Source organism: Papilio xuthus, unplaced genomic scaffold, assembly GCF_000836235.2.
Source record: "Papilio xuthus unplaced genomic scaffold, Pxut_1.1 DF826938.1, whole genome shotgun sequence".
Classification (NCBI taxonomy): domain Eukaryota; kingdom Metazoa; phylum Arthropoda; class Insecta; order Lepidoptera; family Papilionidae; genus Papilio; species Papilio xuthus.
In genome coordinates this window covers 2,264,722-2,292,405 of record NW_013531711.1, presented here as the reverse complement: position 1 = coordinate 2,292,405, position 27,684 = coordinate 2,264,722, and the positions used below count along the sequence as shown (strand labels likewise).

The 27,684-nt window shown below is 37.9% G+C and overlaps 2 protein-coding genes across 17 annotated transcripts in view; both read right to left on the bottom strand.

Annotated features, from left to right (window-relative positions):
• Positions 1-1,866: 1,866 nt before the first annotated feature.
• Positions 1,867-8,371, bottom strand: LOC106121580 (transmembrane protease serine 9). The gene is made up of 13 exons (XM_013317293.1): positions 8,216-8,371; positions 7,495-7,626; positions 7,061-7,214; positions 6,337-6,435; positions 5,935-6,071; positions 5,559-5,615; positions 5,353-5,460; positions 5,289-5,293; positions 4,224-4,455; positions 3,271-3,541; positions 2,925-3,023; positions 2,387-2,583; positions 1,867-2,012 (listed from the first exon to the last, which is right to left on the bottom strand). The coding sequence occupies exons 1-13, from the start codon at positions 8,354-8,356 to the stop codon at positions 1,908-1,910; spliced, it is 1,737 nt and encodes a 578-aa protein (XP_013172747.1). The 5' UTR covers positions 8,357-8,371; the 3' UTR covers positions 1,867-1,907.
• Positions 8,372-9,225: 854 nt separating this feature from the next.
• Positions 9,226-27,684, bottom strand: part of beta-Spec (spectrin beta chain) — a 50,505-nt gene continuing 32,046 nt past the window's right edge. For 7 of the 16 annotated variants that reach the window (XM_013317377.1, XM_013317378.1, XM_013317382.1 and 4 more), the window contains 27 exons: positions 27,531-27,655; positions 27,258-27,388; positions 27,008-27,153; positions 26,646-26,769; positions 26,105-26,355; positions 25,853-26,012; positions 25,465-25,603; positions 24,969-25,150; positions 24,765-24,879; positions 24,537-24,661; positions 24,227-24,417; positions 22,973-24,135; positions 22,630-22,891; positions 22,203-22,407; positions 21,929-22,123; positions 21,613-21,792; positions 21,191-21,435; positions 20,633-20,856; positions 20,028-20,224; positions 17,470-17,626; positions 16,298-16,360; positions 14,821-14,952; positions 14,034-14,192; positions 13,085-13,178; positions 12,749-12,928; positions 12,435-12,602; positions 9,226-10,476 (listed from right to left, as the gene is read on the bottom strand). In XM_013317377.1, coding sequence (XP_013172831.1) covers positions 10,473-10,476; positions 12,435-12,602; positions 12,749-12,928; positions 13,085-13,178; positions 14,034-14,192; positions 14,821-14,952; positions 16,298-16,360; positions 17,470-17,626; positions 20,028-20,224; positions 20,633-20,856; positions 21,191-21,435; positions 21,613-21,792; positions 21,929-22,123; positions 22,203-22,407; positions 22,630-22,891; positions 22,973-24,135; positions 24,227-24,417; positions 24,537-24,661; positions 24,765-24,879; positions 24,969-25,150; positions 25,465-25,603; positions 25,853-26,012; positions 26,105-26,355; positions 26,646-26,769; positions 27,008-27,153; positions 27,258-27,388; positions 27,531-27,655 — 5,317 coding nt within the window. In that variant the 3' untranslated portion in view covers positions 9,226-10,472. Of the gene's footprint in view, positions 10,477-12,434; positions 12,603-12,748; positions 12,929-13,084; positions 13,179-14,033; positions 14,193-14,820; positions 14,953-16,297; positions 16,361-17,469; positions 17,627-19,219; positions 19,492-20,027; positions 20,225-20,632; positions 20,857-21,190; positions 21,436-21,612; positions 21,793-21,928; positions 22,124-22,202; positions 22,408-22,629; positions 22,892-22,972; positions 24,136-24,226; positions 24,418-24,536; positions 24,662-24,764; positions 24,880-24,968; positions 25,151-25,464; positions 25,604-25,852; positions 26,013-26,104; positions 26,356-26,645; positions 26,770-27,007; positions 27,154-27,257; positions 27,389-27,530; positions 27,656-27,684 lie in introns of those variants that run through there. The other 9 variants (XM_013317383.1, XM_013317388.1, XM_013317386.1 and 6 more) reach the window with 9 other exon arrangements.

The following is a 27,684-nucleotide window of genomic DNA, read 5'->3' as shown; positions in this document are numbered from 1 at the left end:
TTAAAGAGGAGAGGGACATTTAAAAATTTTGTTTTAAAATTATATTGAAAAGATTTTGTTATTTATATAACAATCAAAAAAATTGATAATTAATTGTATTTTAAAATGAACGCGCCCATTGCCATGCTTAAATTAATGTTGTCATATTCCGCACCGTATTTTTCCCGATTATTGTCAATAATGCCGTTTATGTCAATATTGCCATACTGTTATTTATATATTTTTTTTATATTTTAAGTAAAAAAAATCAATTCTTTAATTACTTTTTGCATAAATGAACTGTGATATCGTATTATGGTAGTTTGTTAATTAATGCTTCCTTTTAGGTTTATTATTACATGTTTTTGTTGATAAAAGCAGTTGTGTATTTATTTATTAAGAAAAAAAATATATTTTTACCCATTAAATTGTGTTTCGGTAATTTTGGCATTGTATAATGTAAATATTATTTTCAAACAATATATAACCGGAATTGTATCTTCAGGGTTAAATTTTAGCAAAGCTTAATTCATAGGGTAACACTGAAGCGTTGGCGTGTAAATACTTTGTCGGCTTTGTAGTTGTAGAAAATTATTTCTATATCTATTTTTATTACACTTTTGTCATATTTTATTATTTCAATAATTCGTTACAAAAATAGTAACAATTCTTCTTATGAAATCTTGTCATTTTTTTTGGGAACATCGAATGAAGTTAGTCTTTTTTTATTGGTTAAAGGAATCTTTTATAGTTTTTAATAATATTCACTCATCGAGGGCACCATAAATTAGGTTAAGAATTAAAAAAATATCTCTAGTCGCATTATTTCTCGATCGTAATTTTGTTGTTACAATTCTGACATCAAATTTTATGAGAAAATAAGATAAAATTGAATGATTGTTTGTAAAGCTGTTGTGATTTTTTAAATTTCAAAATGTATCGAGGTTTACATAAATATTATATAATGTACATGTCAAAGCTTGTGTCGCACATTTTAAATTTGTGTAGTAAAACACTTATTTGTGGTTAATACTCAGAGGGCCTATTATGAATATTCGCGAGTTTGTTGTAACGTAATCGACATTACCAAAAATTGTGCAGCGCTTTACCCGGCGTAAGATACACCAACAAATCTCGTACTGATATTTCGACATTTTATCGTTTCGTTACTAAAGCGCGTATCGCAAATATTTGTACTAGGCTCTCAGATCATTCGGTATTTTATCGAGAAAATATCAAGTTTGTATAATTTTAGTTTTAAGTGATATTTATAAATATTTAGTAGTAGGTATTTGTGAAGGCACGCGCACTCTGCGCTGTGGCTTTAGCGTTAGTTGACAAGCTTCTATGTGGACATCCGACTCCTTGTTACATCGAGGAATTGGAATCTGGTCGAAATAAAAGAGCTTGAATAAAAAGTTTTTTATTTTCCTGAACAAGTATTAAAAGCAATATTTGCGGTTAATAAGGAATAAAAAAGATTAGATTTTGTTATTTTTAAATAATTATGAAAGATTATTTTGACCAAACCTAAGTCAAATCAATTGATATAAACAAAAAAACGCTTAACGAGACAACAAACTGATGTAGATCAAATAGTCGTCAAAATGTCATTATTCAGGATTAAACATATAATCAGCTGTTATCGTGTTTACATACAAAAATAACGCAGACAAAGAAATCTTTTATGTGATAACTTGTATTTTATATACAAAATTAAAAACAATCCAAATATTTTTATTATTTAAATCTAACTTACTTAAAACAATTTATTTAACTTTTAAAGGGAAAAATAAAACTGCTAAATTAATTTTGTAGTATATTAAAAAAAATAAGAATAAACTTATAAAAAAATCTTATATAATGAGATAAATAAATAAAATACAGTTCGTTTGCCGTCACGTAAGCACGTGTTTTAATATCGTTATTTACATGTACTGCATAATGAAGTTGTAGAAACTGGTGACGCGAGCAAAGCCAGACGGGAAGCCAAGCTGGCATCCGTTGTTCGCTACAAACGAACTGATGCCGATCTGGAAAGAGAAAAATCGTATCATTAATCTGTACTAGCGGTCGCCCGTGACTCCGTCAGAGAAAAAACTTAATTAGTAGCTTATGTGTTCTTCCAGATTATGTTCTACATCTATGCCAAATTTCATCAAGATCCCTCTAGCCATTCCGGAGATACCTTCAAACAAACATCCATCCATCCAAACATTCGTATTTATAATATTAGTAAAATATAGTTTTATTTTGTTGGCGGACTAAGCAGATCAAATTTTCGTTACATTTCATCGATCGATCGTAAATTTCTAAAATCCATTGCAAATCTAAGGAATTCGTACAATAACTGGAAATGGACATATCCTAAATGTAGGTCTTGTATTAGAGATTCAAAGTAACTGACCAGTATATCACGTCCGTTGTGGTTGACAACAAGCGGGCCGCCGGAGTCACCGCCGCAGATGCCGACACCGCCGGCGCCGCTGGTACAGATGTTGCTCGGCTGAGCGATGGTCCCGAACACAGCTTGGCATTGCCACACTGTGATAACCTGCAGGTTCACGTGACTGACGAACGAGTTTACTGATACACCAGCTTGTTCTGCAAAAATATACACACATCTCATTGAGCAAAAAAAAAGTTTTTTCATATTCTAATTGTTTCCCATGCCCTATGGATCCAAACCCACTGGCAGACACATGGTTACGGCATTTAATGTGTTAATGATGTACGAATAAAACCGAGTAATATCTTAACAAAAGTTATGGAAAGTAAGATTTGATGTAATTTTTGGTTAATTAATATTTTTATTTTCTATGTTCACCACATGTGTGTGGTTACATAATACCTATGACAATTCGAGGAACAATACGCATCGAATAACGCCTGCCTACTTAAAATAGGTTTTATAACAATTGTAAATATAAACAATGTATACTGACGGTCATTGGTCTTGCCGTATCCCGCAGCGACGGCCCACTGTCCGTTGAACTGGTTCCACAGTTCGTTGCTGTTGGGCAGCGCGATCGGCTGGATACTGTCTGAAAATCACGTATTTATTACAACGAGGTAAAAAAAAAACTTTTTTCTAGGAAACTCTCATTTTATCCATGCGCAAAATACCTAGTTTTTTATGGATTTTCAGAATTTTCGTAATTATTTTGATTACGAAATTTCTGAAACACTGTCGTCTATATATTGTGTTGCACTTATAAAAACAATAGGTATATCAAGACTGTAAAAAAAATCACCTGTATATTATGTACTAAGTATAGATAAAACACTTACTAGAGAAAAACACATTAGTAGGTAGCAAGATCATGGCAACATCGTTGAGAAGAGTTCTGGGTACGTATTGTGGGTGCATAATCACATTAGATGTAGCAACCCTGGTGCCTCCGTAGAACAGGTACTGGGAGCCCAGGACTACTACGAACTGGTTGGCTTGCAGCGAGTGGAACCAGCAGTGGGCAGCAGTCACCAGCCGGTTGGAGGAGAGGAGTGAGGAACCACACGCTGAGGTGCCAGGGTGGTCCCAGAAGGTGATCAATAATCCAGCCTATAAAGATTTATAATAAAATTTCAATTTAGCCCAAGTTTTCACTGTAGGTATTAATATTATCTCCCCTATTCTAATTTTTAAAAAAAAGTTTCTATACTTTAAAGTAACCTATGTTTTTTTTCATTTATTTCTCAATCTTATAGATTTACTACTGGTCATTAAGTTCTTTTTAATTATATTTAAAAATAATAAAAAAGCACATGTTTATTAAATAAATCGTCGTTATCTAAACGATATATTTGCACGTGATGATATTAATATTGTACGAACAATAATTGTTATCGCGATATCGTAACTAGAAAGACGATCAATTCGTATTGTATTAGATAGAAACCAGACAAACTAAATTAACGAAGTAATTAAAGTTAATACATTTAAAAATATACCTAATCGTTAGAACATAAGTGAAGACACTTTTTATTTGTACCCTAAAAATCTATTGGAGTGTCTTCATTGATTTACTTTACATATAAAATATTATAGGTTAGGGACGATATTTACATTTAAAAATCACATAAAACATCTATTTTTCATTTTCTATTAAAGCTCAATAGATTACTTTCACACGTATCCAAAGATCGAAAATAGAATACACTATCGAACGTCTCTTAAATACCACTCAATCTAAAGATTTATTCATATCTCTATGGTTAATATTTAAGTAAAAAATATATATTACCAGATAAGGATAGCCATTAACAGGTGCAGCTGCACCACCGACGATTCTAGTTCCAAATGAGTCCCCTGACATCCAAGCATTCTCGGCCTCTTTAATCCTCGATGCAAGAGGAATTCCGACCGATTCATGGTAGTTGTCCCAGGGGAGTGCCACCGGCTGTCTCGCAGCAGCACCACCCAACAAACACAGAGCGAACAGAAGGGGACCCATCTTTGGACTTTCCAACAAAACACTCCATCACAACCTTATATACAAATGTAATATCGATTCAATATGATAAAACAAATCAAAATTATTCGAATCAAATATTTAATCCCAGATTAACTTATCTTATCTGATTAATTACAAGCGTATGATTTCATTATACAATTTCAGATTTGTTTATCACAACGCAAAGTTTCGACTCAAAATAATTATAGATACGATTTATAAAGTTTTAATAGCGATTTGTTTATTATCGTTTAACAAATCAATCGTTCTGTCAATTTCCGTCGCGTTAGCAATTTGTTGTCCGGAAATTGATATGATTTTAACAGCTATCTATTTTTCGGTAGGTAACAAGAAATTACCTACACTAAAAATACCTTCGTTTAAAACAGTGGTTCCCAAACTTATTTTGTCTAGTGCCCACTTTGAGAATAAATATTATTTTAGCGCCCCCCATATTTTCACATATTTAAAAACCACTATAACTTCAAATTAAATTAATTAATTATTGTGACCTATATATGTATATTAAAGGAGAATTCTAAACGAAACTTTTACTATTACCTGCAACTTGAGACCTGCAGCGCCCACAAGGGGGCGTTATCGCCCACTTTGGGAAAGACTGGTTTAAAACCTAATATTTGTCATTGCTTGCAAATTTAATGTTAGGTCGTAAAATGAGTCAAATTTATTTGCAAAGTTTACATAAATAAATCTATTTTTAATAAAAAAAATCATATTTACGATACTTATACGTATTTATTTATAATTTTTTATATTTAATTAATCATACTTATAAACGGTAGCTGTTTTTTTTTTTAATTTTATGACCTGGTAACATAGACCTTTAGGTCATACCGTAGCTGATAAATAAATTTTTCACAGATTAAATTTGTTACAGCTCTAGGACTTAGTCTATGACAATTCCTGTGACGTCACTGATCCACGTCAAGTAGCGCTGGACGCGTGTGAAGACAGAAGGCACGTCATCACTGCAGCCGCCCGCACCAACGAACGAAGCTACGCCGATCTAGTAGTTAATAATACATATAAAAGGTCAACTAAAACTGGTTACTTAGTTCTACGTCTATAAAAATATATGCCCGCATAACTACACACAATACTTACCAAAATAGTTTCTTCAGTTGCGTTGTAAACGATTGTAAAAGGACCTCCATTATCGCCCTGAAAATGTTTAAAATTTATAAATATCCTTAAATTGATTCTCTAATAATCTAAACTTCTTAGAAACGAATATCATCGTTGATGAAATCCAAGGGAAAAGAAGAGAACGAACAATAAATGAAAAATGAAAATTAAAGATCGAATCCACACCACCGCTAAAAACCGTACTATCAGCGCCAAGATGGAGAAAATCAAATAGGCACAAAATACGGTGCCTTATAGCCAGTCCATTTATAGATGTTTATTATACGCACAGATTCGCCAGAGGGCCCACGGTGATAGACCATGGGATATAGATAATCATAGACAATAGACTAACCTTACAAGTCCCGGCCAATCCGCTGTACCCGCAGACAGTGTTGGCCGGTAGCTGGCCGAAATATGACGTGTTGCAGAGCGGGTCCGTCATCACCGTCATCAGCTTCTCACGAAGCGTTGGTGATACGAATGTCACACCTGGATTAGTATTTTCTTTAATTTATGACATTAAGAACAAATTATAAAAAATTGGATATAGCTTAAGCGTCTTTAATAGTTGGTACCTATGGAAACAAATATGTTAGTTTTTGGGTCTGAAGTCACAAAATATGAATAAAATGTACGAAAGATGATATGTGTATGGGATGGAGATATGTGTAAGCTTATCTTACACGTTGTGGACCCTAAATAAGTGACAAAAGGAAAGGGATTTGATATACTATAAATATAGTTAAAAATCCACCTTCCGCGGCTATCCCCCAGCCGGAGGCGATAGCGCCCATGCCCGCGAAGTTGTACGAAGATATCCTCTGGTACGGCAGACGAACTGTGTCTATGGTATCTATAAAATGTCAAAAATTGCAAGCTACAAATAAAAGATGTTGTGTGTCGTTGATCACCTCGGTGTTCCCGCCGCTCGTTTGCCCCCTTCTTTTATAAAAAAAAGATAACCTATATATAATAAATATTGTAAATTAATATTGTGATATGTAATTTTTAGAATCAATGCATGTTTACTTATTTATCTGTGGATTAATTTAATTAATTGTGATAATAAATCCGAAATTTAATCCGTATTGTCGCATACGGTATCGTACGTTCGCGTTGACCAGATAAAATTCTTTGAAATTTTAAATTATTATTGATGTTCTTGATAAATAAAGTTAATCCATTATATTTTAAAAATACTTTTGGCGATTTGTTTTTGTTTTTATTTGAAGAAGAATCTAGAATATTCGAGTCATATCGAATCTCGAGAAACTTAATATTTAAAAAAAATGCTCAATATTTTTCTTATTTTTTTCTTTAGTAAAAAAGCAAAAAGATTAATAATATGAATGTCCAATAATATGCCATGTTGAAGAAAAGAAATACCATAGTAAACACAATATTTTTATTCGATTTTGTTAAATCCACGCGAACGGAGTCACGGGCGACAGCTAGTACATTATAATAAAACCAGTCACCAGTTAGTTGTATAGTGTTGGCGAGCTTCAGAAGTGCGATGTCGTTAGTGAAGGTGTCAGGCTCGAAGTCTGGATGAGGTACAACTTCTGCCACGTTGACAATGCGACGTCCGTTCTCGTAGCGGTCGTACAGAGAGTGTGCGCCGAGTACCGCCTGCAGTACGTAGGATTGAGAGCCTTAACACTTGTGTCTTAAATATCAATTTTGAATATTGTTAACGATGTAGTAGGAAGTATTACTTTGTTTATTTTTTGTATTTTGAAAATAGAACTTGAGGACGCCAAGTTTTTCCTCAGCAACAACCCTTTGGCTTTTTAGAAATATCCTCATTGTGACTTACTGAACGTATTGTCTCAGTTAAGAACCCAACCCATAGTCGACGTAGTCGCGCGCCGCAGCTAGTATTTAATGTGACATATGATCCGCTATCTACCTGTACATTGTCGACTTGTTGGTTGTTGTGGAAGCAGCAATGCGCGGCGGTGAGCACCCAGTCAGCGTGTACCAACGCGCCGCCGCAGAAGCCTTGCTCACCATTCACACCGACACGCAACAACAGAGCTACCTACGCCACGTTCAATTGTTTAATATCACCACTTGTATGATACATAGAGACTCGAATTCAATGGATATAAGACATACCAACAAACATATCTAAAACGATTTAAACTTTATAGGTCTGTAATCACAGACTAACTAAAGACTAGACCTGATTGTATTATCAATTTAAACAAAAACATTGTCATTCCGGGAAAATGTAAATATAATTTCGCACTTTTTATTATTTTTAGAGTTTAGATCTTATTATACTGTTTCTGAATTTTCTATCTATCTATCTACGAATATTCTTTCCCAATCTTAAAGACTCTTCTCTTGCGTGCTCTACATTTCTTATGATTATTTCGTTTTCTACACACACCACATACGTTTTTTACTCAGTCACTTATTTCTTACCAATATTATAAAGGAAAGTTTGAATATACGAATGCATGGATAGATGTTTGTCATTACGTATATCCAGAACAGCTAATCGGATCTCGCTGAAATTTGACCTAGATGTAGAACAGTCTCGTAGAAAACATAGCCTTCTTACTCAGATTTTTTATAATAATACCGCACGGAAGAAGTCACGGGCTTGTAACAATTTGACTTACCTGAAAGGGTCTGGAATTAGCTTCACTTATACCGCCGCCAATCATCCTTGCATTTTTGTTCCTAACACAATTTCCTTCGGCACAATCGTCTGTTGCACACAAAGTTACTAATAAAGAAAATAACACAAACTTTGTAAACATTTTAATAAACTCAACAGGTTTAGTTAAAGAACACGTTCACTGTAAGTGAATGAAATATCTAAAAGTTTGGTAAGAGTGTGAGAAATTTCTTTTATCTTGATTTGTGATAATATTATCGATTATCTATACAGGTAAATGGTACAAGTAACGTACGTCTTCTCCGTGTAGATGGATAAAGTTTTAGATAAAAAACATTAAGTGGGTATGTGAAATTATTTATCACAATTCAGACTCGTTATTTTTAAATATCGATTTTTTGCAACCAACCAGTATCAATGCAATATTGTAACTTTATTATCTATAATTTATTTTATATTGCACATCTATGTTCAGCAATTTATTAAAAAAAAAATTGTGATTGTTCAGAACGATATTACATTTCACATTTGATAAGTCCCACCTAGATGTAGACATCTTTTAAGATGTCAAAGTACAAATTTATACGAGATTATAGCTCCGATTTGATCTCAAATGCCGAAGTTTATACCTAATTTTTATTACTATAACTGGATTATTACATTTGTCTAATGACAAGATTTTATCTAGAACCCAAATGACCTATTACGATTTTTCATTTAAGGGTAAAATAAAAACACAAGCATATTTGAAAACATCATTTATTATATTTTCCTCAAAAAAGTATTTTTTTAAATAAAAATATTTAAACATAGGCATATATACGCGATGAAAAGCAATGCGGTGGGATAAAGATGTTTAGTAAATCCAAATCTCCGGGAAAGCACTAGGCGCTAGGTCCCGGCAGAGGGGGAGGGGCAGAGGGAGAGGGGGAGGGGGGGCCACCGCACGCAAACGCGTTCTATACAATAAAAATACGTTAAACGAACTAAAAATGTGTGATCGTTAAATCTAATAAAAGTGAACTTTTAGTCAAAAAATGGATATTTGGCTAACCTTGAACTAAAGTGGTCTATGGAACAGAATAAAAAAAAATCAGATAACAAACGAAATGCATCCGAAGTCGTTATGTATTAAAAAAATAGGATAGATATAGCATGGATTTATCTTTTTTATGTTCAAAGATAGATGGATGTAGCCCAAAAAGGTTACATAGACCACTTTAGTTCCAGATTAGCTATTTAATACTTAAAAAAATTAAAATCTATGAAAAATATATTGGCAGTAAAAAGTAAAAGGATTGTAATACATCGTATAAAGAGTTATCGAAGCGTAGAGGAGGCTATGAAGCATTACTTTATTCAAAAGCACTCTGAAATCGCCGTCCGAACTCTACACACTATAATGTTCAATCTAAAGGAGAAATTTTTATGATAAAAATTTATTTAAATGCGACATTTTTAAACGAAAGGCAACTTCAGAGTGCGAGAAAGATATTATATAAGAAATTAATACTAAATACAATTACGTAGGTCAAATTACAAATGTCAGTATTTCACTCCGTCAGAGGCGATGTCAATAAGGTCACTGGATAAATGCGGTTATATCTCGTGTATGCTCGGCTAAGACTCGACTCTTTCAGATATTTTGGTCGATTGTTAATTAAAACATCTAGTCGGATACATTATAAGGTTGAACGTCATACATTTCTAGTTCAAATGAATTTACATTTTTTTTTAATTCTATGTCAATTACATACATATATATGTATACATATATATTTATAAATAATTATACGTATATAATATCAATCTGAATTTAAACGTTAAAACTCGTCTCATTCATAAATAGCATCGCATTTAAAATGTTAAAATATGTACTTTATAATTTTTTAAATTTAATTTAATATTAATTTAATAATGAAAAGAATATTTTCAAAGTCACAACAACTACACGTAGGGGGCGGGGGGCGGGGTCGGGGGCGTGGTTGTGCGCACGCGCACGCACAATAAATACAAGGGGGCGGGGGGCGGGGGGGAATCAGACACACAAAACGTGGAACAGTCTTAAATAACGTTACATTTGTACGCAACAAAAATAATATAATAACAATATGTGTTCGAGTGAAGGCGGCCGCTGGGACACAATTTCGTCATTAGCAAAGCTTACTGCGGCAAGCGTCGTGAGAAATGTACGCCGCCCGGCGCCCGCTGCTGCGGCGCGCGGCACGGCGCCTAATGCGAAACGTGGCGGCGCCCGCTCAGCTGCACACATCAAACACGCCGCAGTTACACACACGTGTCATCATCATCATATCATCATCATCATCATCATCATCATCATCATTAAGTAGGCCTTATCCAATGCCTCTATATGCCTGTATCTCCAGAACAGCTTGATGGATCTCGATGAAATTTGGCATCGATATAGGACATGGCATGGAAGAACATATAGACTACTAAATTACTTTAGTTCGCGCGAACGAAGTCGCAGGCGACAACTAGTGCTGAAAATACACAACATAGATAAAACAGTCGGTCATTGATTAAGTTAAAACGACTCATAAATGTAAAAAGTAGAAATTCCTGGCGATTTTGTCCTAAGATAAATACCTAATTTACTAGAATAATGCAAATAGCAAAGTAATAAATCTAGATTATGTTCCTTAACCGATAACCGACTATAGGCCCAGATATTGTTAGTAAACATTAACAATAGTAAAAAAAACGTTCATTAATCAAACGTATTAATATAAAAAAAAATCACTTGTTAATCACCAAAAAGTATAAAAAATCAGAATGTAAAATATCATAATAGGCCTTGGATTTATTTTCTTCAAATTAAATTCTTCAATAAGAAAAGACAGACAGTGGTTATTTTCTGTATTTTATATAAAAAAAAACTATTGCAGTAATTGCAACAGGCAGAAAAAGGTCTTTTCCGCTTCAAAAGTCCAACAATTGAATAATGCTTGCATATTTTCTTATTGAAATAAGAAAATTGAGCATCAACAAATATTAAAAACAAAAGAAGAAATTAACCAAGTCACCAAACGCGTTTCTTGTAGAAACAGTACAAAACATATTGTTTCTCTTTTCTTTAAGCAATATGAGAGAGATGACAATATGTTTTTATTCATGTCTTAATAATGAAAATCTATAATTTAGCATGACAAACAATTTAAGCATGATTAAAAGGCTTCAAACTGTCATGCAAGTTGATAAAGAAATGCAAGCTTTAATGTCATATCGAAACAAGTAGAACACGAAAATACGTAAAGGATTAACGAAAAAAAAAAACCAACATCGAACAAATGTAAAACACACATAAATCCAAAAAGATATGTGTAAAGAGTATATAAAAAGAAAATATAATGAAAATTTTTCTTATATAAATAAGAATAATAAGTATATATTTATCTGTATTAAAATAGTAACGTTTAATAAAAAAATAAATAAAATTCTTAAGTGTTAAAAACTTTAACATATGTAACTTTGATACAAACAAAAATAAAAATAAATTATCTAATCTGTAATCCATTAATCAAAAATTGTATTTTTGATTTAATTGTCGCGTACAGATTTGAAGACTTAACTGATAAAAATATAATACAAGTGTAAAAATAACTTATGTACAAATAAAAACTATATAGTATATTCTATATGTCACATAATGGCAACACTAAAAATTGACATTGATCATATTAAACATGCAATATCTCATGCAATCATGCAACTTTCATGCATTATTATGATTGTATGTAAAATGATGAAGCAAATGAATGAATAAGTTTATACACTTTAATACTAAATATTTGAACATCTTGAGACAAAATAAACGACATAAAAAAATACTAAAATACACATTCAAATAAAATTTAACTTTATAAATTTGAATTAAAAAAAGAATAGAAAGGGATATGATTAAATAGTTACAAAGATACTGTAATCACGGATCATAATCCTAATTATGGTCCTGGACCATAGAATATACATTCGTAACTATGAAAAAGAAGTAGAAAAACTGATAACATCAAAAGTGATTTGGTGAAAAAGAGATAGAGACAAAGACAGATAAATAAAAGAGAAAGAAGAAAAAGAAATCCAGATAGTTTGAAGAAGGGGTGGGGTTGGGGGTGGGGGTGTAAGAGTATAAACTGACTTGCGCATGCAATGGTCTAGAGCTCTAGGGTGAGTAGAAGAATGTGAGCGTTTGCACTGACTTCTTCTTGAGCGTGAAGAAGGAGCGGCGCTTGGGCTCGGCGGAGGGCGCGGGCAGCGTGTGCGAGCGCGGCGCGGGCGCGGCCAGGCGGGCCGCCAGCGCGCCCAGCCACGCCCCCATCTCCGCCTCGTCGTGCGCCTGCAGCAGGAACTCCGCGCCGCTGCCCAGCCTGCGAGTACATGTACATGTATTACTTGCATGTCACTTCAATCACAACAAGTGTAACAGGTCAATTGTAATGACGAAAAATCTCAATTTTTTAACAAAATTGCTGAAGATTCGACGAGGTGGATGTACGTGTGTGTATCAGCTGACCTGAGCCGGAAGACGTGCTTCTTCTTGGTGTAGTTGGCGGCGACCTCTACGACTGCGCCGGTGAGGTCGAGCGGCGGCTCCCCGCGCCACGTCTGCTCGGGCGCCGCGCGGAACGACTTCTGGTCCTTGTAGAACGACATGCGCCCGTCTTTCGCCACCGCGTACACCTTGTCCCATGATCTGACAACGAACAAAAATATATATACTACAAAAAAACTGACTTTTCATGGTAATATCAACTAATTTTTACTTTTATAAAGGTCAGACCAAAAATAAAACCTTTAATAAGGTACTTGAAATTTTGATCAAATTCTATGTATTATTCAGTGTTCTGACCTGTTAGAAGCGCGCTTGGTGCCAGACTCCCATTCGTGTTTTCGCATCAGGGTGCCCTCGAAGCCTTCATCTTCACCGGCGGGGCTTGCACCCTCTGTACATCACCCTCACAATGTAACATCATATACAAACATTTGAAGCCAATAACCGGTGATAAAGCTACATGATAAAAGTGCAATTATAGAGAGACCATTTCTTAATACATTCAGAATAAGGCATGAAAAGTACACACTTAAAAAAAAAGAAATGGACTCTTTTTACTTAACTACATTAAAAATAAATGTAAATAAAACGATCTTATTTAAATGATATGATTGAATGTCACGTATGATAGGTTTGATATATTTAGTTACTCTCCATATGATATATGAATGTGTATGGGCCTTAACCTTTTTGTAGAATATTCGTTCAAGTATTGGGATACTTGTACATGCGCAGACAACACAATAGCACACTGAAAGCAAACACTGGTCACTTCATTCGCTAAATCTGACTTACATCATTGTTGCTGATGGAATGTTAAAAATTATTATAACTAAATAGATAATGGCAAGTAATTCGATTTATAATTACCCATTTTTTTTATTCCTAAAGAAATCGTTATATAGTTGTTGATGCTTCAATTTCTGACTTTTAAAGGAATAACATACTTAAAATAATTTCAAATAGAAATCATAGTAAAAAAACTATTTTTGTTACCTTTGGTTTCTGAGATCAAAATCTCAGTATAAAACATATCATCATCCCTGTCATTATCTTTGATAAAACTGAGATAACAATATATTTTAGACGGTGATCAGATCTCAGAAACCCATGGTAAGAAGACTTACTTTTCTCTATCAATGAATTTAACTGAACTGAATTAAGAGATTTGTTTTTTTTTTCACTCAATGCAATAGCCACAGTTCCATCGGCATCAATAGTACCAGGGGGTGGGGGAGGAGGGTACCTTCGTCGTCGCTGTGATGGGCTCCTGCGAGCAGCTTCTTAGCGGTGCGCCACCGGAAGCTGCGGAACGGAGACTTGCTGCGCGACCGCGTCTTCGTCTTACCGGATGTCGACGGCGTAGCCGGGGTGGAGCTCGACCCGCCCGCTGCACCCGACACTCCTCCAAGGGGGCGGGGCGATTGGGAGAGGGCGGGGTAATGAGGCAAGGGATGGACAATGGTGTAACGAACGGTAGAAAATTATGTAATTGAAGGATATTTTCCAATGAACAATAGAATGATGACGCCACGATGGCAAAATAATTGGTCGTTGATGATTTTAAAAGATTCAATAGGGTACGGATATGGCGAGGTGGCGGGGTAAGGGGTAGGAATAAAAAAAAATAAAAAACTTCAAAGCAACATAAAAACAAACTGCGCACGTAAAAAACAAAAGCATCGACATGCTAATTCTTATCTCTACATTTTTTTTTATAATAATAACGAAAATGGCAGGTAAACACATGGATATTAATGAGTTAACATGCAACTCATGTTTAATGATTAAATTATTAACACACCTGTTTAGTAGAAACGGTGTAAATGTTAAGTCGAAATGTGATTCAATCTGTTGTTTTTAAAAACTAGAATACGTAGATAGTAAATTACCTCAAAACATAGTACTTAAAATTAACCAATGACTAGAACATTATCAGAGACGAAACCTCTTTCTATAAATAATCAATAACTGATTCACGTGTCGACTCAACAAGAAACCGTATCAAGTTAACTACGTATTGGTATACTTACTGGAGAGTCGTGCAGGTTTAGCGGGCGTCGGTTTCGACGTGGAGGGGCGGGGAAGGTCCTGGGCGGGCAGAGGCGAAGGCGTGGGCGTGGGCGAGGGCGGGGCCTCGGGTTCGGGGGCGGGGCTACTGGCGTCTGCATGCGTACATCTACGTGCTAGGTTACGTCTAAACACTACGTGCATACATGCTACGTTACTTGCTACATGCTACGACTATCCATGCGTAACTCGAAATTACCAAAACACACTAATGTCACAATTTTTGGCATATTTTCATTGCATCCAAAAAATTATTACGCATAGATAGTTTTATCATTACTTGATAGTACTAAACAAATATATTATTAGAGTATTGACTTGTCTACTAAAGATATTTTTTTAAATTTTAAAATCCTATAAATCTTTGGTTGTCGCTTAATATTTGAACAAGTGATAAAATGTTACTTGGGAGTGTTTTAACTGCGATTTAGTAATGTGATTTCGGAGTTACATTTTTCATGTTACTGACAATTATTTTATCTAGATTATAGATCTTTAATATTCCCCAGTTGAACTACACTGATATATTAAGCATTGCCCCGTGTTAGTCAATGACATGGATATTAAAAGTGTCAGCAAAATAAACGGTGAAGCCATGAACACATACATATAAAAATACATAATTATATAGTCATGCAACAAAGAAAACGTATATACACAGACAAGAAACTCAAATAGGAACCTACCTTTATGCAGAGAGCGTTGAAAGAAGATTTGTAGCTTGACTCACATTTTGTTGAGTTTTTAGCTTCGAATTAAAGTTGAATGATCCAGTTATTGTTTAGACTTGACTTAGAATTTTTTCTTCCACTTATTAATTAAACTTTTTATAAATTCTTTGGCCAAGTCCAAACTTAAAAGAGATTAAGCATGTGCTTATCGAAGTATCCCAAAGACAGAGACAGTGTAGACAGACAGTATAGACAAGAATATATCAAACCTTCACCGTGATTAGCTTTATATATTTTGTACAAAGAAGTAATATATATATAAATTACATAGGTGATATAGCCAGACATTTGAATATGACTGCGAGTGATTCTTCACAAGATTGGGTATAAAATATGAATAGAAAATATATGATTTTATACCCAAACGTTAAATAAAATGGAATGAATGATAAATCCGTTGGTAAGGGACACCTTCACCTATGTAAATGTAAATAAATGTGAATCGTGTAATACTGAAATCGTGCAACGATAAATAAAATCAGTGCAATACGTCCCCGACTACGTATAATCCTACAAAAATAAAAACAACCTAATCCTCCAAAGCTTACGAGGTGTGTAAAAAAAACAAAATTAGCCAAGTGTAGGCGTTACGTCAGAGCGCGGTGTTACCCGACTAAATGAAGACGACACCCCCAATAACTACGGTAAGAAAGCTCATGCGCACAGCCGGGTATCTCAACATCGGCAGTATAATAAGCGCTCTGGTTACCTGGCTGGGAATGCGGTCGCTCTTGGGCCTTCTCAGCCGCTTTAGTGGACGTTCTCCTTACGACTACGCGAGTGCATGTGTGGACAACACATCGGTCAGTAACGCCCCTCTATCACACGCCCTCGAGCACAACAAACGAAATACAACCAACGTACCCTCGGAAATACCCAATTTTGAAAACACAATATCCACTTAGCACATTCCATTTATCTGTGTAGTGAAATCAGTGGTTTTAAATTTACTTTTATTTCCTTCAGTTCGTACGTTCGTTTGTCGGCTGAGTAAGCAAAATATATTTTCTTAAATAAACATGTAAAGCGGCAAGCGATGCCGTAAGACCTTTCCTCTCTATCGCTGTGCGAAGTGCTAAGTCTTTGTTCATATATTTGTCCTCACAGTTTTGTTGTACGTAAATATATTTAGTTTTTTATGTTACGCAATCCGCAAGCAATACACCGAATTTTCGGTGAAATTTTAATAAGAAATATTTGTTATAATTACTTAATATTGTATAGAAACGTTTTACAGTGCTAAAGTAGGTATTCAAGACATGCCAGTGAGGTACAAACTGTGAGTTACGAGTGAAGTTAATTATTAAATAAAAATTATGTGGGTTCGAAACATTGCAATCATAACAATGTAAATCAAATTAGTACTAGTAACTACACTAAATCTTTCTTTGTAACTGGAGGGGATAATTACAAATGTTTAAGACACGGACTCTGAGTAAAGGTAAAAATTAACTTAAGATTAATTCATTAAATTAGTGTTTAATGCAAACCGGACAATAGACAAGTTTCAATCAAAATATTTTAATAAAAAATTTTTTTAACTATTAACTATTTTTTTAAGTACATTAAATACTTTGCGATCATCAAACTTGACCCTTTTACCGATGGTTTTGAAACCAAAATCTTTATATAAAATATATCGTCATCCCTGTCATTATCTTTGACAAAACAGACATAACTATATGCTTTAAACGGAGATCTTGGTTTCAGAATCCCACGGTAAACAAGTTACAAATTTAATGCCAAGTTTGGAATGCTTAGTTTAAACAAGTTGTAGAGAATTGTAATTTAAAACATGTATCCAAAGACAATGAACTTGTCTATTGTTCCGGTGAGTTATGTTGTGTCGTGTTTGTTGTGTTGTGGTGCTGATGTCCTCACCATGAGGTTGTGGTGCGTCCACAGTTTCTGCAGCGCGCTGCTGCGCCTCCTGCTCAGCACGAGCAGCCTCAGCCGCGGCGGCAGCTTCGCGCTCCAGCCGCTCGCGCTCCGCCGCCTCCGCCGCCTCCTGACGTCGCTTCATCTCCTTCACTTCGAACTGCATCATAACATATATGTCATACATCTCACAAAGGCAACATATATATACATAGTAAACTTTTTGTATGAGATTCTACAAATTGTCTTGGACCATAATGTCAATGTGTTTATTAGTTGTACTGTGGATTTCCGAGACCAATATCCCCGTTTAAAAATACTGTTGTCTCTCCTTTGTCAAAGATAATGACAGAGATGCCAAGATGTTTTATGCGGAGATTTTAGTCTCAGAAACCAATGTTAACGCACTATACACCTTACACTTAGTGTATACATTGAAGTCTATGACCACGAGTTCTCTCGTTTGAAATTTAAATGACAAAAATATGAAATATTGATCAACTATTAAAACGTTAAAACAACCTAAAACACATCTGATATATGGTGTTACATCTTTCTTATAATTTTAAATAACGTTTTTTTATTTAAATGTATCCAATTCCTATTTTTAAATAAATGGTGTTTCTAAATGAAGAATGTACTTCAAAAACACGTGTTTGTTGCGCGAAAACAAAACAGAGAAAAACACTTATGTCAAGTACAACTGTAACTCCTTTGTATTTATTTAGATATCGAAAATTATAAACATAAAGCTTTTATTAGATAGCATTAAACATATTAATTTACAAGTACTAGATTTATATCAGAAAAACACTTATTATCAGGAAGTTTTTGTAATTTCATGCAATTGTTATAGGAGTATTTATTATTAGGTTAGCAAATCATAGAAGCTGATTCTGGAACATTCTGTGTATGTCTCAGGTTAAATTTAAAAACAAATTTCAATACACAATATAGTAATTCGTTACTTTATTATAATAAATAAATGTATACTTGAAAATAGCTGAAAATAAATATACAATTTGGAATAGATCATTACATTTCAACTGTTCCTTTACCCATCGCCTTTCACCGTTGATTTCTGAGGCCATAATCTCTGTATAAAACATATCATCATCCGTGTTATTGTCTTTGACAACAGAGACGACAATATGTTTTAAAGGGGAGATTTCGGTCTCAGAAACCCACTATCAGTATATTAATAATTGTTAGTCGTACTATTCAAAGCTTTTCATGCATCACATGCAAAATACCAACAACCAAACTTACACAATCCAAGTAGTTATAGTACCATGCACCCTCCGGGTAAAGAAGTTTCCTCGTTTGGAAGAGGAGCAACAGGGAAGAGGACAAAGGAATACGCTTTATTTCCCTCGGTAAGTCGTTTACAGTTTTACTATGAGAACTCAGCCCCGGCAATGATAGCACGGCAATATCACTCTTATCACTATCATCAGAAAGTCTAATTTTCTTCGATATCTTACTCATTATACGTTTAATGCTACCAGATTTAGAAGATGCCGTACTATTATGTCTGATCAAAGACACATTAGGATATACTAATTGATAGGATAATCTCTCCCAGAGTATAAAATCTATACACGATAATCGAACATCGGGTATTTCATGTGTGGTAGGATATTCAAAGAAAACTGAGCTATATATATCTGGAGATAGAGGTGATTTTAGTGGTGTCATCGGTGGACTACTCATTTCAGATATCGTAGATAGACTATTATTAGTAACAACTGACCATAGGAACGAGTCGTTCTTAGACGCCTCGTTGTTTTGATAGTTCACTTGCAATTTTAGCTTCAATTTTTCAGATATTTGATATTTTCCTGTGTTTCTGATAATATCTTCGACCACCTCGCCTACTGGCCGTTCGTTACTGGGCGCTATCTCGAGGGTTTGTATCTGTGTGTTCTTGTGGGAGACAGGAGGAGGTAGATATAGGAAGGTGGATTCGTCACATTTATCCCAAGGTCGTGCACTGGGCCACAGTGTCGCCTCTTTCAGTTCAAGCTGAGTGTTGAATTAGAAAAAAATATTAGATAATATCAAATCAAACAATAACCACCAAGCAATATGTGCATAGCTAATCCATCTAATTGTGCTGTACTACAAAGCGTACTAGACTGAAATATTGAAGCAGTAAAGTCAACATTAAAAGAGTATTCAATAATTCCATTTTTTTTTATTACTAATGACAAATCTACGTGAAAACTTGCAAATGTGTTGCAAGTAAAAATAATTACTGCATCAAAATATCGATTTTTCATAATTATGTTTGTAACACCCTTGTATTGCATGCGGACTGTACAGTCAGCTGCATAAATATGTATACATTTACAAAACTTTAGAAACTTCGTTTTCAAAAGTACGAAATCTCGTATTTGTTATTAGAACATATCATAATCGGAATTATACTAACGAACATGTACGTACATATTCTTGTAACGGAAGGCGTAAACAAGTTTTTATGAATGTATACATATTTATGCAGCTGACTGTACCCTGTACCATGTGGAGCGGCAAGCAGACAAGCTGTGTCGACTTACGGTGGTGAGGCGCTGGAGGGCAGAGAAGCGGTCCTCCTGGGCGGCGGCGGACTTCTCGAAGGCCTCGTGCTTCTTGATGAGGCTCTCCACCTCGTCGATGGTGTGTCCGAGCTCCTGCGACATCAGGTAGGGCTCCTGCGCGATCAGCCATGCCTCCGCCACCGCCGCGTCGCGCGCGAACTGGTACACCTCCAGAACTGCACACGTACATAACATGCCGTCATTCAAATTATTTTTTTAATATTATTAATACAAAGTTCCTATCCGAAAATACTGAAATGTTATTTCGGCAGCTTACAACCTAATGACTACAGGAAAATTTAGTAATAAATTCAATCCAAAGCTCTGGTATCTTAAAAGATATACTTAAGGAATTATTCGGCCACACTCAGTCTGTAATTGGTCGCTAAGGGAGATCGTTTGTGTATATTAAAAAAAAATTAAACGAGTCTTGCGTCATTAATCGTGGTTTTGTGAGACCAAAATCCCTGTAAATTTTTCACTCAGAATTTAAGTCTCAGAAACCAACGTTAAGAGCAACGGCATAGACCATAACCAGTACTATCAAAGTAAATAAGAATAATAGTATTAGCAGTAGTACTAACTGAGCTGGAGGTTCTCCCAGCGCTCCTCCCAGCGGCGCAGCAGGGCGTTGCGCTGGTTGTTGAGCTGCTGCAGCTTGTCCTTGATGTCTGCAGCGGCGTAGTGCTGGCGGCCCAGCAGCTCGCGCCCCAGAGATATGCACGCCGCGAAGTTGTCCTCGCGGGTCTCGATCTCCGCCTTCAGCGACTGGTGGTTGTTCATCAGCAGCTCTACACCGCTAACGTCTCTGGAATACAATCAAAATGCAAGAGGTTGCTAAAGTACAAGTTTTTTTTTAGGTTTAAGGGAATAATAATTGGACTAGTGCTTGTAAGAATACAAACAACTAAGCAACTGTGTTTGTAGTGTTAACGTAATCCTAAGTACATCTATCTCAACTAATGCCGAAATTATCTCAATCTCAAAGTTAAAATAAAAGTTTAAGTTGTGTGTCTATTTTTTTATTTATTACAGGTACACGTTAATCTTACGATAACACAATGTCCCACAAAACTGTATCTTGGATCTTAACAGATTAATTTGTAATTAGAGTAATAACATATTTATTTAGAATAGCTGACCTTGGTTTCTCTCCGGTGTTCATCTGTCGCACGACGTCGTCCATCCAGAGCGCGAGTGTCCGCACCTGGCTGAGGAAGCGGTAGAGGTCGTCCGCGTCCTCCAGCTTGGCGCGTCTCGCGGCGCACGCGGCCTGCAGCGCCGCCCACGCCTCGCGCACCTCCGCCTCGCGCCGCGTTATCTCCAGCGCCTTGTCGCCCGCGTACGACGCGCCCAGCCGCGAGCACTCGCTGCTGATCGCCTCCACCTACACACAAACACCAAACACCTTCACTATGCACAAATGTACACCCACAAACTATCCGTAATCACCCGTAATACCTAATGGTCAATTTGCCCATAAGATCAATGTTCAAGGCTAGAATTAGATATTAGAATTATGGTGAGGCACAGTTATGATGAGTTGCAGGATATGTGCAGTGACCTGTTGCTGCAGCGTGCTGAGGTCCTGCATGAAGTTGTGGTGCTTGCGCTGCAGCGCGCCCACGCTGATGGCATCGCGGCCCAGCTCGTCGCTGACGCCGCGTGCCTTCTCGCTGACGCGTTGCAGAGTGTCCTTGCAGTCGTGGAAGTACTTGTGTAGTTCCCGCGACGCCGCCAACATCTGCAAATACATACCGCAACGACAAGTAAGACAATAGCTTTCTAACAAATTTTACGTTTATCAATTAAAAATGGCTTGCTGCCGAAAATTTCAACTTTTATGAGTTTGATTTTTACAGGTTGTCAAAATGTTCGACCTGTGTTCTGGTCTCGATGAGCTCGAGCAGGTCCTGCCAGGTCTCCTTGAGGCCCTCCTTCCACTGCGCGATAGTGGCGTTGTCCGAGTGGCCCATGGCTATCATCTGGTCGGCGATGCGCTCCGCAGTGGCCACACGTTCTGAACCCACAGCTTGCGTTTCGCGCGCAAACTCCTTGAACCGCTCCCATAGTAACTGTTACAGAAGATTATACATTATTAATTAATTTACTTTAATATGTGAAAATGGCCATCAAAATCAATGTGAGACTCACGGTAACGTGGTCGTAGTCCTGTCCGAGCTCTTGCGAGCTGGCGACGAGCTCGCGCTCGGTGATCCACTGCTCGAGGTCGTCCACCTCGCGCGACAGCTGGAACAGGCGCAGCGCCTCGTCCAGCTTGGCGCGCCGCTCGCCCGCCAGGTCCTTCAGCCCCGCGTACAGCTTGTCCACCTGCGACTGCTTCACAGAGATCTGCTCGCTGCACACAAACACATACATACAAATATTACAAATAAATATATAAACTAATGGTGAATCTTTCTTATAAAAGACTCAACAACCGCATAAGGTTATATCTCAGAATATTAGGATATGTTTTCTAAATGCAGCATGTTTTTAAGTAAGTTTAAATGTGAAACAAGGAAATAATGACTTTTTTGTCTTGTAATTACTGAATAACAAAAAGGCTAACTCGGGATACCTGAGCGGGTGTTCTTCGCTTGTGAGCTGGCGCACGGTCTCGCCGAGCTGCCGGATGGTCTGCGCATAGTCGTCGACTGCTTGCTCCAGGATCTCGTGCTTCTTCATTAGGTTCTGTGCCGAGATCTCGTCCTTGCCGCGGTCCTCCACCATCATGTATAACTCTTGCTCGCTCATCCAAGCCTCCGCCTCATTCGCATCGAACAGGTACTGCTGTGCCTTCTCCCATTGTGACAAGTTGTTCTTACGGTTTTCGATGGCATCTACAATTATTTTTTTATATTAATTTACTTCATACATTCGATAATAATAAATTAAAGTAAAAGAATATTAGTGATTGTTACCTTTAAGTTCTTGCCACCGCGCAGTCAACTCATCAATAAGCTGCTTGAACTCGGGGGCCGCCTCGTGCTCCTCGTCAATTAGCTTCTGTCCATTGGAAATGACGGTCAGTATCCTGGGCTCGTGGTTGTCCGTCTCCGTCTTGAGAGACTGGTTCTTCTTCTGCAGCATCTGTACGTTGAACAGCGAGTTGCCGTAGTCCGAGTTCGTAGCCAGAGGCATCTTCTCGTGGATCCATAACTTCTCATCCTCGACGTCGCGACGGAACTGGAATGCTTCCTTCTTCTTGGCCAGTTGTCTTTGACGCTCCAGTAGCGGAGCTTTGAGCTGCTCGAATCTTTGTTCCACGGTCTTCTTCTTCTCCTTGATCTCCTCCATCTTGTCGGGGACGGTCTTCTGCAGGTACTCTGCCTGGGTCTCCAGCTCGGTGACCTGCTTCGCCTTGACGGCCATCTGAGTCTCGATCATCTGTTGCTTCTGCATGAGAATGTTGACAGACGTCAGATCAGTGCCGGTGTCGGTGTTCTCGATCTGCTTCTCCAGTTCGTTCATCCAGGAGTCGATGTCGTCGCAGGTCTGGTGCAGGAGCACCTCGCGGTTGGCGTCGAACAGCCGCTCGCCCTTCTCTTTGGTCGACGTCTGAAGATTCTCGAACTGGTCTTGCAGCTCGTGCATCTTCGGAGAAATAACTTCAACGAACTCGGGCTTCTGTTTCATAAGTTCTTCGGCCGCGTTTTGCACCGCGAACAGGCGCTCCTTGTTGGCCGCGATCTCCGCCTCGAAGGCTTGATGGCGAGTCCACTTGGAGTGGATCGTCTTTGCCGAGCGGTAGGTGTCGTCCTGCGCCGTGAGATTCTTCTCCTGCACCCATTCTCCGAGCTCGTCGCAGTCCTGGAGGAACTGGTGTAGCTGCAGCTGGTCTTGCAGCTTCTCCATCTGCTGCAGAGCCTTCTCCCTATTAGCACTGCGCCTGGAATCGATGTTCTCGGCCTTGCGCTGAATCTTGTCCGCATCGAAGTGTCTCTCCTCGACGAGGCGGTTTGCGAACTGGACGACAGAATTGATCTTGTCGTCGTTGGCTTCCATCGTGGTGAGGAATGCTTCATGTTCTTTGATCATGTTCTCGGCCTGTTCCAAGTTGGTCGGCGGCTCAGTCTTGGCTAGTCTGTATCATTTGAAAGATTATTAAGATCACTTCACATTGACACTGAATGTTAGTATTAGTATTAGTTTCACGCGCAGTAATATGTGTGTACCTGTGCTCCTGGTGCGCGAGCAGCACCTCCGCCTGGCGGGCGTCACGCTGCAACAGCTGCAGCTCCAGGCTCTGGGCCAGCAGCTGCTGGCGGTTCTCCCACATCTGTTGCAGCTCGGCCCAACCCTCACGCAGCGCCTTCAGCCTCTCACGCAGGAACATATACTGCGGGTCGTCTTGCGTTGATGGCTCCTGGAAACAAGTACAATACATACGTGCTTATGACACTATACATAGTACAAGTTAAGGTAGTCAAATCATTGTGTTGCAATTATATTATTTATTGTATTCAGTCAGTAATAACGACTTACTGCGGTGATCTTCTCTCCGTACTCCATCATCTTGGCATACTCGTCCTTGTAGTTGTCGATCTCCTCCTTGATGGTCTGGTGCTGAGACAGTAGCTTCTCAGCCTCCGACAACGACGACGGTATATCTAAAAAATATATTTAAATGCATTTTGTTTGCTTTGATAGTATTTTTTTTTTTTGGAGATGGATATTGTGTGTAACATTTTTGATTTGATGTTTTGTGCGTACCTTCCGAGGCGACATCTGTCTGTGTCTTGGTGAGCCAGGCTTGGAAGTGGTCGACGGAGCGCAGGAAGCGGTGTAGATCGCCCGCCTCCTCCAGCTTCGAGTCGCGCTCCTTCAGCTGTTATACACAAACGAAATAAATATTATCATATGGTATTTAATAACCAGTATAATGATTTTTTTTATTTTCCTTTTTATATGAATTACCATGTGCGTCAGTTGTTCCCAGTTGTCGTTGATATGCGCGATGCGGTCTCGTATGAGCTGCGCGTCCTCTGGGTGCGTGCCCTCGATGGCGCTGGCCTCCGCCTCCAGGGATGCAATGCGGGCCTGTATCGCCGCCAGGTCGCGCTCCATGCCCGACAGACGTCGCTGCAGTGTCATCACACCTGGAACGAATATTTGTTGATTAGTTTTTTCTTTCAAGGTGTACTTGTCATCGCTAAAGGTACTGAATAAAAATTTGTACGCTACTCTTTTCTATTGAGATCTTATAAGCCAACTATATAAATGCTACAGCAAAGTTTGTTTTAATCTCAGCGAATATCGTTTAAACTTTGTTTCAGATATTGAGGAGATAATCAATGGCTCATTCATTAATATTAAAAATATATTACTTTAAAAATATATGTATGCATGTAATTGTAAATGTAGACAACATAGCGTTTATACTGTTTAAATAAGCTACAGTTATAATGTTTACCATTGAGGTCCATCTCGAGGTTGTCGGTCTGTTGCAGGATGCGCTTCTTGTCCTCGATCCAGGAGACGGTTTCGCGGCACTCGATGTGGAACGTCTGCACGCCTTGTGCAGCCTTCAGCTCGTCCTTCTTTGCCTCCGCCTGTTCCACGCACATAATTATTAACCGTTATTCATATGTGAATATGTATAAAACAACGTTGAAGCAATTAATCTTACATTATTCTTGTAAATTCATGCATTAAACTGAAAAAAAAGTTTAATCAGACTTTTAAAATGACTAAGTAATGTTCGGCAATTAAAATGGTATAGTCAGAATCTACTCTATGAGAAGTTCACGCGACCGTGCTTTGCTATGTTATATGGCATTAGAATGTTGTGTTGACGTCACCTTCTCGCGCAGCGTGCTCCAGGCGTGGTTGAGCGCAGCCTGACGCTCCTGTATGCGCGGCGCCTGCGGGTGCTCCACGTGGATCAGCTGTCGAGCCAGCTGGTTCACCACAGCCACGCGAGATGCGTTCGCGTTCATCTCCTTGTCGAAACCGTCGTATCTGTGCACCAACGTTATCATTTAGAACCGTCAGTTTATAAACTACAACCAAAATGGTAAATTTTCATAAGCCAGAAAATTCGTATAATGTACCTGTGCTTCATAATTTCGACATCATCGATATCCTTAGGCGGCAGCACGGTGTCGAGCATACGATGCTTCTCCGCTATCCATTGGTCGGCTGCGTCCGCCTCTGCAAGCAACTTGAACAGCGACAGCGCGTCCAGTAGCCGCTGCTTGCGGAGCCGCGCCAGCGCCGCCAGCTCCCCGTGACGCGCGTCTATCGCTGCCAAGCGCGCGCTCACCTCCGCGCTGCTCGCGTCTTCTGGGCTCAGCTCGCTTGCCTATGAAATCAATAGTTAGTTAATGTTATCTTACATTTTTTTCTTACGTAATTAGTGGTGTGAAAATTGACTTAAAACGCGTTGTTGATCGTATGAAGGAGGAACTTAGTGATGGGACTATGATCCGTTCCTCCTATTATATCTGTTAAGCCCATAGTAAATGCTTCCTGACGAATTATATATCTATGATCGACTAGAGTTAGAAGATACCTCGTGTCATCATATGCATGCACGACAAAATGGCACAGTATAAGAAAAGAGTAGTACGATTACCATTTATGTTAAATTACCTGCTGCTTGAGCTGTTGTATGACGTTGGCGTAGTTCTTAAGTTCGTCGGTGACGTCCTTGTGCTTCTTGAGCAGGCTCTGCACCTGCGCCTCGTCCACGCCCGTATCCTCCGATGATACCAGTCTAAACGAAACATATATAAAATTAACTCATCAATTTAATTTTATCCTATAGCTCTCGACTTTTTTTGTCGGTAGATGGTTGATAAATTAATTTTATTTAACATTCTAGGTTAGATAACTTATAGTTTGGGGGTTTCAAAGAACTCCACAAAATAATTATTAACTTTTAACTTTTTAAAGATAACAAATAAGCACCAGGGAAGAAGTTACAGACAAAAAAGCTGACAAATAGATTTTACCTGAGCGTGTCCAGCATCCAGTTGTCTATGTCATCAGCGTCGGCGAAGAGCTGGTGGTAACGCACGGCAGCGTCCAGTCGGTTCTTGCGCAGCGCCACCACATCCAGCAGGTGATTCCATTGAGACAGGATGTCACGCAGACGCTCCTATACAAATAAATTTATATTAATATCAATTATTAGAATAAATTCAAAGAATAATATCTGTAATACAAAAATGGTATATTACCAAAACTTTTATAACAAAATACCTGTATCCTGTCGGCACCGAAGTGTCCCTGGGAGACGAGCTCGTCTCCCACAGCGGCCACGCTCATCAGCTGCGTCTCGTGCGCGCTCACGTCCGCCTGCAGCGCCTTGTGCTTCGAGATCAGCAGGTACACTGCGCAAAAGCATAACAAAATCAACAATCATAAAAAATTTACATATTTGAAATAAAAGAAATAGTAAAAAAAATCCTATCTAAAAAGAAAAAATCATGTGAACTCTTGCATGGATATAAAGATAAATATTTATTTACTTACCGGTAGTGAGATCGTGACCAATATCGTCAACGGATACGATCTGGTCCTTCTCCTTGATCCAGTTCTCCTCGTCAGCCATGTCCCAATAGAACTGCCACAGCTTGCGACTGTCCTCCAGCCGCTTCCTACACAACGCCATACAAAATTTCCATTT

What these genes read in the sequence shown, in the direction of transcription:
- LOC106121580 (XM_013317293.1), bottom strand. Translation starts at nt 8,356, where the DNA reads ATGTTTACAAAGTTTGTGTTATTTTCTTTATTAGTAACTTTGTGTGCA. An exon ending in CTAATTCCAGACCCTTTCAG is followed by an intron (nt 7,627 to 8,215) that starts GTAAGTCAAATT and finishes AACGTGGCGTAG; the next exon opens with GTAGCTCTGTTGTTGCGTGT. An exon ending in ACAACGGACGTGATATACTG is followed by an intron (nt 2,013 to 2,386) that starts GTCAGTTACTTT and finishes TTCTCTTTCCAG; the next exon opens with ATCGGCATCAGTTCGTTTGT.